The 15700-nt window shown below is 40.2% G+C and overlaps 2 protein-coding genes across 2 annotated transcripts in view; one reads left to right on the forward strand and one right to left on the reverse strand.

Moving 5' to 3' along the window:
- The window catches only part of CTNNAL1 (catenin alpha like 1), a 596511-nt gene that overhangs the window by 51649 nt on the left and 529162 nt on the right, over positions 1-15700 (reverse strand). The window lies entirely within an intron of this gene.
- The window catches only part of AHRR (aryl hydrocarbon receptor repressor), an 89799-nt gene that overhangs the window by 9762 nt on the left and 64337 nt on the right, over positions 1-15700 (forward strand). Inside the window, exons 2-3 of the mRNA XM_048939255.1 lie at positions 6556-6627; positions 14339-14520. Of these exons, the coding sequence (XP_048795212.1) occupies positions 6566-6627; positions 14339-14520 (244 nt within the window). The 5' untranslated portion in view covers positions 6556-6565. The remainder of the gene's footprint in view (positions 1-6555; positions 6628-14338; positions 14521-15700) is intronic.

Consider the following 15700-nt stretch of genomic DNA (forward strand, 5'->3'; position numbering starts at 1 on the left):
TTGCTTGGGGATGGAGAGTTCTCTACAGCCCTGGGTAAATTATTTTAATAGTTATCCACATTTATTTATAATTTGAATTTAATTAGGCTAAAATTCTGAAAATTGGATCTTGCTAGAATTAGCTTGATCTCTGTCACGAAATGTTTGTTTCTTACGTAATCTATTTGCTTATTGTGAGGAAGTCCTCTATTGCTGTTCTTCGTGACAAATCAAGCAGTGTTTGCTCCCAGACTCTGACTGCAGGGTTATTTTCTCAGCGTTCAGTCATTTTTGTGACTCTCCATTTCTCTTAAAGTATGGCTGCTTCAACTGGACACATTATTGCATGGTATTTGTACAGATAATATATCCAAAGGCATTATACCATTGTCTTGTAACATGTGACAGTTAGTCAGAAGCAGTGCATTTGGCAGAAATGTGCTGATCACAATTAATTTAGCCACAGTTCTATTCTGCCTGTCATATGGGTTTCAAAACCTGCCCCTTAGGCAATTTCCATCACCAGCCTGCCTAATTTTTTGCCTGCTGATCTACTGGGATCCATACCAGCACACCTGAAAGACTGTTCCAGGTTATTTCAGGATTTCTGCATGTGCAGAGATTCCTTCTGACTACCAGACATCATTTCTTTGCTGTGCAAGTGGTGGAACACTGGCAGAGGCTGCCCAGAGGCTGTGGACTCTCCATGGAGATCTCCAGAAGTTGTGGGGCCTGGGCACTCTGCTCTGGATGGCCCTGCTGGAGTGGGGCTGGGACCTGATGGGCCCAGAGGGCTCTGCCTGCCTCAGCCGTGCTGTGAGTCTGCTCTTGTGGAGCTTTTTGGAGTGGGTCTGGAGGAAGCCACGAAGATGCTCAGAAGGCTGAAGCACCTCTCCTATGAAGACTGGTTGAGAGAACTGGGTTCAGTCTGGAGAAGAGAAGGCTCCAGGGAGACTTCATTGCAGCCTTTCAGTGCTTAAAGGACACTTATGATCAGGAGGGAAATCAACTTTTTACACGTGTGGACAGTGATAGGACAAAGCTTTCCAGACCTTTATTGGGTGGTCATTCCTGCTGCTTGAATGCAACCCAGCACCAACTACTTTGGGTTCTTAGGAAGATAGTAATGAAATAAAGAAAGCTAGTTTCTTAGCTAATTTAAAATATAGGTCCCATATTCAGTATCCTCTTGATCATGTATCAGCAGGTCTGTAGTTGCCACAGCAGCTCCTGTACTCTTGACGAGCTGTTGCGAGTGAAAGTCTCTAGGCAGAGCTGCTGCTCCCAGGTAGCAGGAAGCCCTGTGGATGAGCACGAGGTGCTGTGGATGAGCACGAGGCCCTGCAGCAGCTGCTGCTCCCTCTTGGCTCTTGAAGCCACTCTGCGGTTGTGTGGTGAAACAGGGATAAGCACAGCTTCTCTGTTCCCAGGCTGTCTCTTTCAAACCTGCGCTTCTGCCCTATGGTCTGTGTAGCCCTTTCATGTACTTTGTACATTGAGTACAAAGTATGGCATCACATTCAGACCAGGAAATGATTCATAACATCTAATGAAAGGAGAGGCCATTAGATAATGTAACCTCTTATAGCTACCATTTTTTTTCTCCTGGATATGCCTGCCTACAGCTCGCATACTTGTATTTCACTTAAAAAGATAACCTCTGTTAGGGTGAACTGTTTGTTGTAGGAAGGCATCTAGTGGTGATTTCAAGGCAGCAGGGGATGGAGAATCCGTTAAATGATTTGTACCTTGCTCCAGTATTTAAATATGAGGTTACAGACTATTGCCTTATTTCTTGTTTGGATATATCTGGCTTCAACTTCTATTTGTAAGTGCTTGCTATATTCTAAATTAAAATAATTCAGCTTTGATGTCTTCCCCAGGAAAGAAAGTACTTCACTTTATTCAAGTCACCAAATTCTTTTTGGTATGTAAGCAGGCTGAACTTGTTCTATGCAAGGGAGTTTCTTCGGCCTGCAAGTATATTTTGTAGCTTCTTTCCTTGCACTTTCCCATTTTTGACAGTATTTGAAAAACACTTCCATGGGGACTGTACGCACTGTTCCAGGAGCAGTCTCATCATATCTGTAAGCAGAGGTAAAATCACTTCACTTGGGTCAGCCACTGTGCTAGCTGCCTTTGCAGCAGCTTTTTTCTGAGAGTTCAGAATATATAGACTGTATTCATTTTTTTCGTACCTTGATCTGTAATTCCTTTCAAGAGTCACTGCCATTTCAGGATGCAGTCCCCACTCAGCAGCAATGGCTTGCATTCCCAGTTCTGAGATGTGTTTGGCTGTATTGAAAAACGTTGGAGATACACAGACTACTTAGGTGCTGTCTTAAGTGTTATTTAATGCTGAAGTCCACTCTTCTGAATTTTTATAACTGCAAATTTTAGCACTGATGGCTTTCCATTGTGCTACAGTGCTTCATGCCTGTAAAGTCTTTATAAAAACCTTTTTGTTTATCAGTGGGTTGTCAGTGATTACTCTTTTCTGTATCATTTAGTGTATTCTTTATCTACTTATATTATGCTCCACAACTAAATTGTAAATTCCTGCATCAGACAGATTCAGCTACTTCTCAGTAAGTTTCCCTCCGAAGAGCCTGTTATTCTATAGAACTCTACTAAATGATGTTATTTGGCTTTCTTATCAACTTTTCAGATCTTTTTTTTTCTTGGGATAGATGTCAGTCTTATCACCTATTGTTAAGCTGGATGTTTCACTTCTCTAATACCATTATATAGCAGCTGTCTTTCAGTCCTTTGGATTCCTCAGTGTTCAGAGATTGATTACAACTTAATGCCATCACAATTAAAAGCATCTGATGTAAGCAAGTGAGTGATCGTGGCTCACATGTACTCTTTCCCAGCCTAGCTATTTGGTTTCTGTCACTCCTAGCTCTCCTGCTCCTGGAGCTCCTCAGTTGCGCAAGTTCCTCTCCTGTTGCTGGGGAGCAGAAGGTTGGGGCTGTGGCTTCTCCTTCTTCCTCTCTCAGACATGGGTGGAGCACGTGAGGGCTCTTAAGCGTTGTAAAGACAGAAAGAGAAAAGGAAGAGAAGGGAAAGTGCATGACTGTGCTGAGCAGCTGAGTGTTGCCTCCCCTAGACTTCTCCTGTTTCTCACTATGAGGCTGCTGTGCTCTAGGGAAGATGTGGTGGAGATGCGCTGTGCTGCTCCAGTGGTGAAGGGAAGAGTTCCCAAGCCATCAGAAGAGGACACAGTCTAAGCAGGACTATGAATACATGTTCTTTCTCTGTTTTTGGAAGAAACTAGTCTATGACTGCAGCTCAGCAGCTTCCAAGTGCTGTTTTCTGCCATGTTCAGCCATACAATCATATGATCCTAGGATTTTTAGGACTCTTAGCCATGAATCTTCTGAGCTGGTCTTTATTCCAGTGCATTCATTCTCAAACTCATCTGCATACCACTATTGTCATTACTGGTATGTCCGTATCTGGGACGATGGTGCTCAGTTGCTGAGGCAGTGCTTCATGCTATGTTGCTGTGGTAACCCCTTGTCCTAATTCTGGGGAAGGATCCTATAGGAAGCTCGAAGAACTCATAGTTTGTTCTTATTTGATTCTCCATGTTTTCAGAAAGTAGAGACTAGAGATATACCTGTCAAATATATTTAACTTTTCTCCATCTAGTAAGTACCGTGCACAATTCTGTTCATAACATTCATCAAAAAATTTGTGTTATCTTTGCTTTTTAGCCTTGCAACATATGGATTTTCCTTTGGACTTTTATCTTTCTCAACCAATGCGTTACTCTTCATGAATCCTAGTTTACATTGTTTGTTATTTATTTCCTGTTTTTCAGTTGTTTACATACTTGAGGTCATTTTAATTTATTTCTAGTTGCTGTTAGATATTACCAACTGACCAGAGTGGGTTTTAAAACAAAATTGTCCTTTGGGAAAATTGAATAAAATAGTAACTTTCAGTTTTCAGTTGAATTATGGTGTCCAAGTCTTCCTCCTCCTTTTAATTTTACTCATAAAAGCAAGGGAAGGGAAGTCTAGCATGTGACACTGTTTTGAAACATGGACTATGACTCACAGATTCATGAACAGTTATGAACAGGAAGGACTCGAAACACTGTAATATCGCAATATAAAGAAAATATCTTTTAATGTAAGGTCTCACAAGAAACTACAGCAGTTCTCTCAGCATCTTCGCACCATTTCAGCTTCCCACTGGAGCAGAAAACCCACCAGTGTAGACAAGCTTATTATAAGTGGCAGATTGTTGCAGAAGATAGGAGTTTGAAAAGCCTAAGCTAACTACATCTTCAGAGGTGGTTAGAATGCTTTATGTAAGCAAAACCTGCTGGATAAACTTACTTTCCTAACTTGCAGCAATAGTTATTGCACTTCATCCAGTCCTTAACAGACTTGGTGAGGCAGTTCACATATCTGATTTTAGATGAACTTACTGTAGCAGTTTTCTGTGTTTTAGAAGAATCCTATACTTGTTACTGCATCAAGTGGAGAATGACTGGTGTTACCAGCGTCAGCTGTAATTAGGAGAGGGAAGCTACTGACCTATTTGTTTGCTATCTCTACTTGGCAGTATTTTAGACCAAATTCTCGAGGCAAGTACGATTAATGGCCAGAGTTGGTCATGTAGTGAAGTAAAAATGAAATGTAGATTTAGATAATGTTGACAAAGTATCTTGATAGTCTTCTGCTAATAAAACAACTGATTTTTCAGATGAAGGAAGTACAGTAGGCAGGCCTAATTTATCTGACTTTAGTGAAGGATGCTGTGCTGCTGAGGACTAGTACAAGAATTGAAAGGGTTGGTGGAAGGAACTGAATCAACAACACACACTGGAAGGAAGATGACTGAGCAGGAGGGAAGCTACCAGCATTGTTCCTCAACTATCAGTTTGTAGGCAATCTCATTTTTACTACAGGATTTCATACAGGATTTTACTACAGGAGTGTAAGAGAAACCTCAGTTGCTCACACCATCAAGACAGGAGTGTACACCATTCTCATGTAATAAAAACCAATTGCAGATTAATTGTATGAACGAGATGGCCAGGCACTTGCAGACTGAAACTTAGTTTTCCTTCACAAACTGTACATGAGTTTGGTGGAAGTTATGCATGAAGACAGAGAACTGTGCATGAGGTGACCAAATGTGACAGCGAGCTGTGAGTTTAATAATGGCTATGAAAAAGGAGAATGCTGTCAAACTAATATCAAGTGAGATAGCTCCCATAAAGAACTAGTGGTTTATTAATATGTATATGTATATATGTATTATGGATATGTACAAAATACAGGTAGGCTTAATTAATATGCTGTATGTGATTCTGTTTATTCATGTTTTGGACAGATTAATTGAAATGGTAAAGAAAAAAGATTCTCAGATGATGGCAAGAATAAGGAGTTTGTAACATGAGAGGGGAATGAAATAGACCGAGTTGTCCTAGAATAGAAAAAATGAAGGCTAGCTGAAGACATGACTGATACTTAAAAATACGCCAATGAGTAAACACAATAGAGGAGGAAGAGCTATTTAAACTAAAAGACAATGTTGGCAGAAGAACAAATGGGCATAAAATGACCATGAACAAATTTAATCTGGAAAGCAAAAGATTTTTAGTTATCAGAAAACTGTCTTTCAATGAAAAAGAAAACTCCTCCAAGTAGTTTTTTAAATGAGGTTCAGTATGCTCATGATTTGCTTTATATGACATAGCTTTTTTCAATAGCGTGGGATTTGATTCAGTGAATAGAAGATCCCCTTGATTTCTCGTCTTGCACAAAGCAGCAAATACTCTTGAGATATATTAATCTCTCAGGCAATGCACAGCCATTGTTGAACAGCATACAGTGAGACTGAAATACTCCTTCAGACAGAAAACCAAGAGACTTTGCTGTTCGGCTAAGCTCCGAAAGATCTGAACAGACTGAACACAAAGACTTGTTTTAGGCCTTGCAATGTCTGACATACCCAAGCAGAGCAACAGTTTTGTCTAAAAGTTGTCACCTCCTGGTCCTAGCGCTAACCACAGCTCTGTGTGCTGCTTCTTGAGCTGCCAACACATATGCTCTCAGTCTCTAAAAATGAGGGTGTGAGGACCTGGACAAATGCTAATTTGAATAATTGCTTCCTACTTACCACAGTTTCAGTTATAGAAGACAATATTCCTGTGTACTTAAAAAGCTGTGAAATCCTCCCTGCAAAAGATGATGAGTAGTATTATTCATTCTTATTTGCTAAGCTGAATCTAAAAATGAGCCTAGAGGGAAAAAAACATATTTTTGCATATCGAGTAAACAGGATGTATTTTCATACCATGTATAGTAAGCTTAATTTGAAAAAATGAAAATTGAATATAAACATCAATATTCTAATAACATTAAGGTAGGAAATTGGAATAAGCCCTAAGCTTCTATCTTAACTAATGCCAGTGTTCTTTTTAGTGTTGTTGAATGCCACACTCAGGCAACGAACATTTTTTCAGCTGAACTTCTTGGTGCTGTCCTTTTGTGCAGTTGTACGAAACGCAGAAACCTCTGAACTAAGACACCTATTCCTTTTCTTTTTCAGCATCAAAACAATGATTCCTCCGGGGGAATGCCTCTATGCTGGGAGGAAAAGGAGGAAACCCATTCAGAAACAGTTAAGTATCACATTGATCAGGAGGCAGTTGCACCTCCCTCCAAATGTGCGTGCTAGAAATATGGTAGGAGGAATCCAATCCTCCCATACTCTGCTGACCCAGGAGAGACTTAAGATCTTTTGTCATGGTGAGAAACCCAGGCTGGAGGCTGGCTCCAGTCAGCATCTTGTACCATTGCTCTTATTCCAAAGACTTTGCAGAATTGTTATTATGCCATCATGCTTTCAGTCATATGGTCTGATTTTTGGGTGGTCTTGTGTGGAGCCAGAAGTTGGATTCAGTGATCCTTATGGGTCCCTTCCAACTCAGTGTATTCCATGACTCTTCTACTCCAGAGAGGATGCTGTGCATGGGTCAGACTGCCCTTACCCACTGCTAGTTGATGACCCAGAAGGAGTCCAGTGGCTATGGTGCACACCACAGCATACTACATAGCATAGTGCTGTGAGGAGTGATAGGAGCAGCGGTTGTTTGTAGGCAGAAGATGTTGGTGGATTAATTGTCGGCTGGGCAGTTGGCTGGAGGGAGTGGCTGCTACCTCTGTGTGTGTCTGCGTTCCCTGTCTCTTGCTCAAGGAGAGCTTCCCTCTGGGGAAGCTGTGTGCTGAGTGGCACCAGTGTGCTGGTAGGTCCCCTCCTTCCCCCTTTCTTGGCTTTGCCTGGCTTGGGGCATCACTACATCTAGTAGATGTAAGTCTGGAAAGTGGGTCAGTTCAGCCAACTGAAAAAGCGGACTGGTGACTCACGTTTTGCATAAAAAGGGCATCATTTTTGAGCCACTATTTACCACAGAATCACTTTTATTCGAAGAAAAAATGAGAACAATTGTATGTGTGAAGGCAGAGCAGAAACAAAAACCACAACAGGAAGAAAAAGATACTTGAAATGCAGGGAAAAAAGGTTATCATTCAAATGCAGAATGATTTTTTCATAAACTACTTGAAAACAAAGTCTTTCGATATAATTATCTGACATCTTCTGTGTTATATTTGATTACATAGTTATGAAACATTCACAGTGTGTTAAAATTATGAACTGCTGCTGATGGTCTTTGCAATTTAAGGATGAAAAGTTAATTAAAACAGATTTCTCTATTTGCATTTTCTCAGAGCTCCAAAAATAACTCACTTGGCTTAAAATTGTATATTTTGGTCTAAAGTCAAAAGGGAGTTTCTCTGAAAGTTTGGGTGAAATCTGTTCATTTTGTTTGGATTTTGGAGAGTATTTGCACATGAACCACTTGTTGCCACTTGAAAAGATACATATCTATATTTAATGTAAAATGTATCACAGGTGGCGATTTCAACAGACAAAGATAATGAATGAAGAAGGGTGTTCTTCCCGCAGTGCCTGAGTATTAGATCCAAATGTACGTGACATTGTTGCACTAGTGTTCAAGAATGCATTCAGCTTCTTTATTCCTATATGAGCTATGGAAGTGCTCCAGTATATGAAATTACCTCTGTGCAGAGCTGTTTATGTATCCTAACTTTTGTGAGAAAGGAGTAAGAGTCACAGTTGCTTGGAAAAATGTTAAGCTTCGTGTTTGGAGTGTGTATGGTGGCTAGAAGAGCTTCTCTCTGAGATGTCTTCTAGATAAAGCAATATCTAAGAAAGCCACTTGCTATCTAAGGATGGAAATGTCCTCAGGAGCCCACTTGGGAATTTTGCATTCAACACATCGATGTAGCAAGTACCTTGAAAATAGCTCCGCTGTGAGATTGTGATGCAGGTACCTGAACATACCTATCCACTCAGACATAGATAATCTTGATGGAGAAACTTGGTTTTTGTTAAAATAAAGGGAATCAAATGCTTTGAGTTTCCAGAATACTTAGCTCCCGCACTGGAGACTACCCTCTATTTCCTATGGATAATAATTTCTTACTTGCTGAGGATGATTTCTCACTTCCTAGCAACACTGGTCTCTTCCTCAAACCATATCTGTTTGTGGGCTTGGTCTCTGGTAAGCCTTTCCTCATTCACAGACTTCCTAACATTGCTCTAAAGAGGCTCTGAATGCCTATGATTGACTTTACAGACTCCAGGGCTCCTTTCAGGGTCTGTGTCCTTCAGCCCTAACGGATCTTACTGATGTTTCAGAGCTATGAGATATCCTTTCTGTTATGTAGCCTTAAATTGTTCATCTTGAATTTGGAGGGGTATACATTATTGAACAGTATATTTAACGATTTTAATCCATGTTGTGCTGTTTTTTGTTATAACATTTTTTGTCTTGTTTGATAGCATAGCTCTATGGCCTTGTTCTATTTTTCTTCCTTTTGTTCTGATAATGAATCACAGTAGATACAGCCACCTGTTCACCTGCGTTGTTCAGCCTGAATACCTAATTTTTCAGAGAAATTAAGTTGATGGGAATTCTTTGTCCAGTCCAAACTATTATTTGTCTCTATCATCCTAATGTCCTCTAGAAATTTAAGACTTTCTCTTGACAGTTCTGGGCTCCCCAGTTAAAAAAAGAAAGGGATATCCTGGACAGAGTCCAGTGGGACAGCAAAGATGATTAAGAGCCTGGAGCTCTTAATTTGTACAAGGAAAGGCTAGGAGACCCAGGGCACTTTAGTCTGAGAGAGGATCTCATCACTTTTTACAAATATCTAAAATGTGGGAGTCAAATGGATGGGGCCAGGTTCTTTTCAGTGAGGTGTAGCAATAGAACAAGGGGCACCAAGCAGAAACTGTAGCTCAGGAAGTTCCATGCTGATCCAAGGAAGAACCTCTTTACTGTGAGGGTGACAGAGCACTGGTATAGGCTGCCCAAATAGGTTAGTAGTCTCCTTCCCCAAAGGCCTGGATGCCTACCTTGGCAACCTGCTGTAGGGAAAGTGCTTTAGCAAGGCCTCAGACTTCATGACCCCCAGAGGTCCCTTCCAACCCTGACAATTCTGTGATTCTGTGAAGTGAGATAAGTTCTCATCTGAGTAGGATACATGGATTTCTCTAGGGATTTGTGGCCTTTTAAATGCCAGAATTCAAAAAACAGAGGTTCAGTGTTCTCCTCTGCAGAACAGCTGGTACTTTAACATCTTCCCAATGTATGTGCATCCCAGGAAACCCACTCTCTGCTCTGTTAACATTTTGTGATCAGGCTGTCAAACCAGCTGATGATCCTGCAGCTGGCTTTCAATTGGAGATATTGCAGAATGACAGTGCCTGTTTTTGCAGGCATAGGACATTGGAAATTGCATTCTGAAGTAACTTTACCGAACAATGAAGAAAATATATGAAGAAACTCCGTGGGAGAATGAAGAGAGCCATTTGACTATGAAAAAATGAGTAGAAAATTTGTATTACTGGGAAGAGCTACTATATTTTGTCTTCTTCTCCACCCACAAGTAGGAGAGACCATCTTCAATGGATTGCCTTCAGACAATGTATCAGGTTTAAGTTCTACCTTCACCCATATAAATATATAACAAATCCTAGCCATTCTCCTTTGACCATGGAAAGTTTGCAAACAAGCCCTATTATATGTGGTCTGCGCTAAAGGATTTTGGCATTTATGGAACCAGATCAAGCACCTGGAGGTCAGGGTGAATGAAAATTTTCCATCAGATATGTTTTTCATCCAGAAAACTGGTGTTTTGAGTAAAGAAAATATTTTCTACTAAGTGTTTGCTTCCTGTGGAAATCTAATATTTTGCTAGTAATTCAAGCATCTGAAAAATAAGGAGATCTTGTTTTTAACCTCAGACTAAAAGCATTACACTGAAATTAATACTCGTACTAGCAATGCTTGGGCAGTGCTTCAGGACAGTTACTGTTTGAAAGCTTCATCCACTTCATCTCAAACCCTGGCAACTTGTAAAAACTCTCTCCCTCCACAAAACATTTCTTGTAATGTTTTACAGCTCTTTAAAGGCAAACTCAGCTGCCTTCGCTCTGAGTGTATCTTTAACTGCTCCAAACTGCCCAGTTCAGTCAGAACTGTATCAGTGCCAGGGTAAACAGAGATCTTAGGAGCAGCTCTCTCCTTAGTTCTCATTTTAAGGCCCTCTGTGGCATAGCCTTTCTTCTTACTTGGTATCACACTATCCAACCTCTCATCTTCTCTGTTGGTGTGATGTTTTCATGACCAAGAGTTCTGCTTTCTCCTCTCCTTGCTGTGAAGGCTTAGCAGAGGCGTATCATTGAAAAGGTACCTTTTCCTCCGAACAGCTTCCTCTCAGTTCTTTTCATTCATAGAGATGGTCAGAATCTGCACATGTGTGGTTGGCACTGGGGCTCAGCTCTGCCAGGACACACTTGTGCAGTGCTCAGTCACTGTGGGTACTGGTCAGTGTGTTGCTGATAACTATTTGCTTTTTGCTCTATTTCATTGTCTTTCTTCCCTTTCTCTTCTTACTGAAAGCTTCCTGTCCTATCAGATGGTTAGATTTTCTCAGCTGAGATCATCAGTGTGTTTCATACTCCAGCATACTTGGACAACTTCTTCAGAGTGCACTTTTTGTTAAAAGATGTGGACTGCCTCAGTGGGCAGCAGGTATGGCTTGGAGAGGAGGAGAAGACACAGCACTCAGTGTACAAATCTGTGGTGCAGGAAATTCCCCTGCAAGCTTGCCCATCTGGTTTACAACAGTTGCAACCTGTGGGTCTTGGGCAAACTGAGGTACTGAAGCACAAACAGCTTAATGTCTTATGTACCAACAACAGAGAAAATGTCTGTGTCCCAGCTCCTGCACTCACTTCCAGGGACTACTTGTATGGTCCCGTGCAAGAATGCATTCTTGTTACTGAGCAAAGCAGAATTTGGATGGTTGTGTTCAAGAAGCAAAGAAAGAAATGCTGGCTTTACTATTTTAGGTACAAGTGCCGCTTTATTGTAATAGGATTGTATGAAAAAAGAAGTGAAAAAGGCATGGAGTGAATGCTGTGTCTCTATTAAGACCTGATTTATGTAGTTTGAAAATCAGCTTTTACATAAGCACGACAAGCATGGCTGCTTTCAGCTCAAAGTAAGGGCAAGAATTTCCATTTGCCTCAAAACAACTCCTTGAAGAATCTTCCTGCCTGCTGTTTTCCTTGAAGGATAGCTAAGCAAGCTTTTCCATGGAGCTTGCATTGTTTTAAATCCTATCCACTTGGCACCTAATTACCATTTGCATCAAACTCACATTTGTTTGGATTTACTCACTTACTGAATCATTTCCTTGAGTTTTCAGGAAGACTTCTTTCTCTTGCAGTCTTTTTACCTCATTCCCTGTAACTTCTAGAAAATGGGTACTTTGCTCGGTACAGATGCAGCCCGTGCATTTGCCATACATCTCTGATATAGAGCAGTTGTGAGTTTACGTGACAAATAGGCTTTAACAATTCCTATACCATATCAGTCTTGAACATTTTTACATTTTGAGCTCCTCAGTCTAATTTTCCTTACTGGAATTTTTTATTCTGCACTAAATTGTTTCCTTACTTTGACTGGTTTGTTAGTTGTAAAGGGCAAATAATAATATCCTATGTTCCTAAACTTCTACTTAACTTGAGTCGTTGCTTTCCAGAGGTCAGACGTCATTTTGATGTTGTGAGAATGGCTGAGTGTCAGGGTTTACTCCAAAAAATTAGTACCCACTATGTACAAAGAGTATGCCTTTTTTTGGATTGTATTATTTGTTGGATGTTTGCTCTTTCTCACAGAGAAAAGTCATTTATAGGTCCCCAATTACTAAAATCTCCCCCACATCTCTGAAAGTACTTGAGTTGCTGAAAAGCCACATACAAATTTGGATAATTCTGAATGAAAAGGTGAGAATAACATTTTCACTGACACCTGTCTTGAACAGTTTTTCACTCATTCTATCTATTGATGTTGTTGTGTTAAATTGAAGTGAAGGCTTACAAAGGTAGCAATTTTTTTTTGAATCTGATTTGATTTAAGAGGTTTTCACTTAGCAGCAAAGTCAGCAATCACATATAAGAGACATCAATCTTTTTAAACTAATTTCTAAACATAGTATTTCTTTCCGAACAATGCTAAATTACATTTATAAAAAAGGAACACTCAAATTATGTTGTGATTTAGCTCTTTGAGCACCTTGTGAAATACTAATGTTCAAAATTAAAATTATAGTTGAAAAATGTAGTCAATGTATGGAGTGTGAAAATGCAGCAGGAAAGAGTTACAAGTGGCCTGATGTACTCTGATTCTCCACTGGAGCACTGTTGAAGCTAGATAAGATTATGATCCTTGCGTTTAGTTTGGTGGAAGTTGAAACTGCTAAAACACACATATTTTCCTTGTCTATCATTTTCCAAACTTGATATAATTTTTCCCCTCATTTCTCTGTTGATCTTTCTCTGTATGTCTCTTCTTCTAGAGAAAGGGCTTTGGGATGAATGTAGCAATGTACTGCAACATCAGCTTGGACTGGTGTTATGAGAGTGAGATGGAGAACAGCAAACACAGTACTGAGTGCCCTGGTCAAATCCAGTTCAGTTGCAGTCCTAGGCTGCTGTACACCTTCAGATCATGGATTTGTTCAATTTACATCTCCAGTGGCTTATTTTTGGACAAAGAACTTGAGCAGTGCTGGGCCCAGCAATGGCTGTCTGCAGTGGATAACATCTTTCTCAACCTTGCCACAAATGCCTTGGTACTTTGGTGTGAAATGCTCCTTATTTTTGTGCTAGTCACCCCAAAAGGTTGTGAGATAGGTGCAAAAGAGGCTGCTCAGAGAAGAAGCTATGGGTGCCCCATCCCTGGAGATGCTCAAGGTCGGGCTGGATGGGGTTGTGGGCAGACTGAACTGGTGGGGGTCAGACCTGCCCATGGCAGGGAGTGGGGCTGGGTCAACTTTAAGGTCCCTTCCAATCCCAAACATTCTGTAATGCTGTGATTCCATGGTTCCATGATTCTGTGATTCTATGATAAGATTCACTATTTTGCCTGTATAACTTAAATCTGTCTCCTTTCACTGTTGATAGTTTTCACCTTGAACATCTGCAATAGGTTTTCTGTGGAATCTGTTCCACACTGGGGTGCCTAATGGAGTTGGAGTGTTCGGTTTTGAAATCTGAATAATACTATTCTATATGTTTTGAGAGGAGTATCAATGTTCTCAAGAGAGAAACCAAAATTTTACCTTTGTTATTAGTGATACAGAAAGGTAGATTTGAGGATGTTCACAAGATGTTTGAGTTTGGCAAAATAATGTCTCTTCATGTTGCTTCCCATATTCTTTTAATCATGTCTCAAGAAAGGCTCATTTCTTAATTATCTTCTGACCTACGAGTTAATTCTGAGTCATTAAATGGAGGGTACTGAGATGCTTTGAATGAATACATTGGGTATTGAATGGGTTCATGCATTAGTCATGGTAATTTTCCTTTACTGTTCTGACATTAATTTGTACTGCACAGATGAAGAATCATTTTTCCTGGTGTTCTCTAAGATACAAAGGTAGCATCCATTCCTCTAAGGTCAGAGGGCCCTAACTAAGAGATATCATCTCTTCATCCGTTTTCCACCGGGCAGTTATGAGAAAAGAGGCCAATGTCCATGTCTTTGTGCAATGCAAAATGGTAAATTTCAGCATATCTTTTAAGCAGAGGATAAAAACTTAACAAATTTGCATAGGAGCTTGATTAACTACACCTGTTATCAACTGATGGCAAAAAGCATCTCAGTCTGTGGTTGCACTACTTGGAGGTATAAAACAGGTAATCGAAAATGTGACTCTCTTCTCCCCCACAGAAGGCCTGCAGCTGGAAATGAAAAATCAAATCCTTCAAAGAGGCACAGGGACCGCCTAAATGCAGAACTAGACCATCTGGCCAGCCTCCTGCCTTTCCCACCCGACATAATATCCAAGCTGGACAAGCTGTCTGTGCTGCGCCTTAGTGTCAGCTACCTGCGAGTCAAAAGTTTCTTTCAAGGTAGGTCTCTTCAAGATAGCAGGTTCCCTTTAAAACTCTCCTTCTTATTCATGACTGCTTTCTACTAATGGTGAGTAAAATTAAAATGAGGTGTTATATTGGTAAAGTAAGAAAAGAAAGATCTAACCTCTGCTATTGAACGTACTTCTTTTGCATATGAGATATCGCTTTGGAAATGTTGTGCATTTCCTCCTATGCTTTTTGTGTGGTTTTTACCAAATAATGGGATAACCTTCACCCTTCCTCAATGCACTGTAGGAAATGGGAAAACATGGCTGTAAAATACTTAAACCTGCAAAGAGACTTGGGGTAAATGTAAAGTTGTAATATCTGTAGCTATGTTGTGCTTCTTTTTTGAAGCTATTATTGCTCATGTTTGCAATGTCTGTTTAAACACAACTAACGTACCACCTGTATTTACTGTAAGCCCAACAGGAAATAGGCTTGCTTGAAAGGTAGAGGAATCACTTTCGTTTGGGATACGTGTGATATAAAGTTCTAAGTGTTGACTAAAGCTGTAAAAGGCTACGCTTTGTTTTTGTAGCTGTCTGGCACACCATACAATGAAAGCCAAATGTGCATGTTCAGATGTACATAATAAGAAATCTTCCAAATCTGCAGACAGTTTTCATTTCTTCTGTTACTGTAGCATTCACAAGAGCAAAACCTGGATTAGGGATACAGCAATGAAAATCCTCTCAGAAATTGTTAAATAAAAGGAAAGCAAGAGCCTTTTTGGTGGAGTACAATCAACCAAAATTTAAAGGTGGACTGCAGAGACAAACAACAGTACTTTTTTTTTAATGTTATTTTCATTTGCTACTCTTTCCTCATCTATTCCTTATTATATAGAATGTATACAAGGGATCCCTATTCTTTTTATTCATTTTAAAATTTTTTACTGAAGAATGTTATTTATTTGTTGGCCTCTCGCTCTTTTTACATTTTAATATAAAAATAATGCCAGATTGCACGATATCTTGTAAGCTGACATCATGTTACAGACAGTGATGTTAGTGATAGCAGGAGCCTCCCATGTCAACGGTGGCAGCTGGCTGCCCAGCCTCTGTCATCTGGGAGTTCACAGAGTGCCTCTGTTTCCCTTTGAGCTCATACCTGGGTGTCACTGCTTCTTCCTCTCAGCCGTGTTTTCATTTCTCATGGATTCACAAGGAAGAAG

Source organism: Lagopus muta, chromosome 3, assembly GCF_023343835.1.
Source record: "Lagopus muta isolate bLagMut1 chromosome 3, bLagMut1 primary, whole genome shotgun sequence".
NCBI classification, from domain to species: domain Eukaryota; kingdom Metazoa; phylum Chordata; class Aves; order Galliformes; family Phasianidae; genus Lagopus; species Lagopus muta.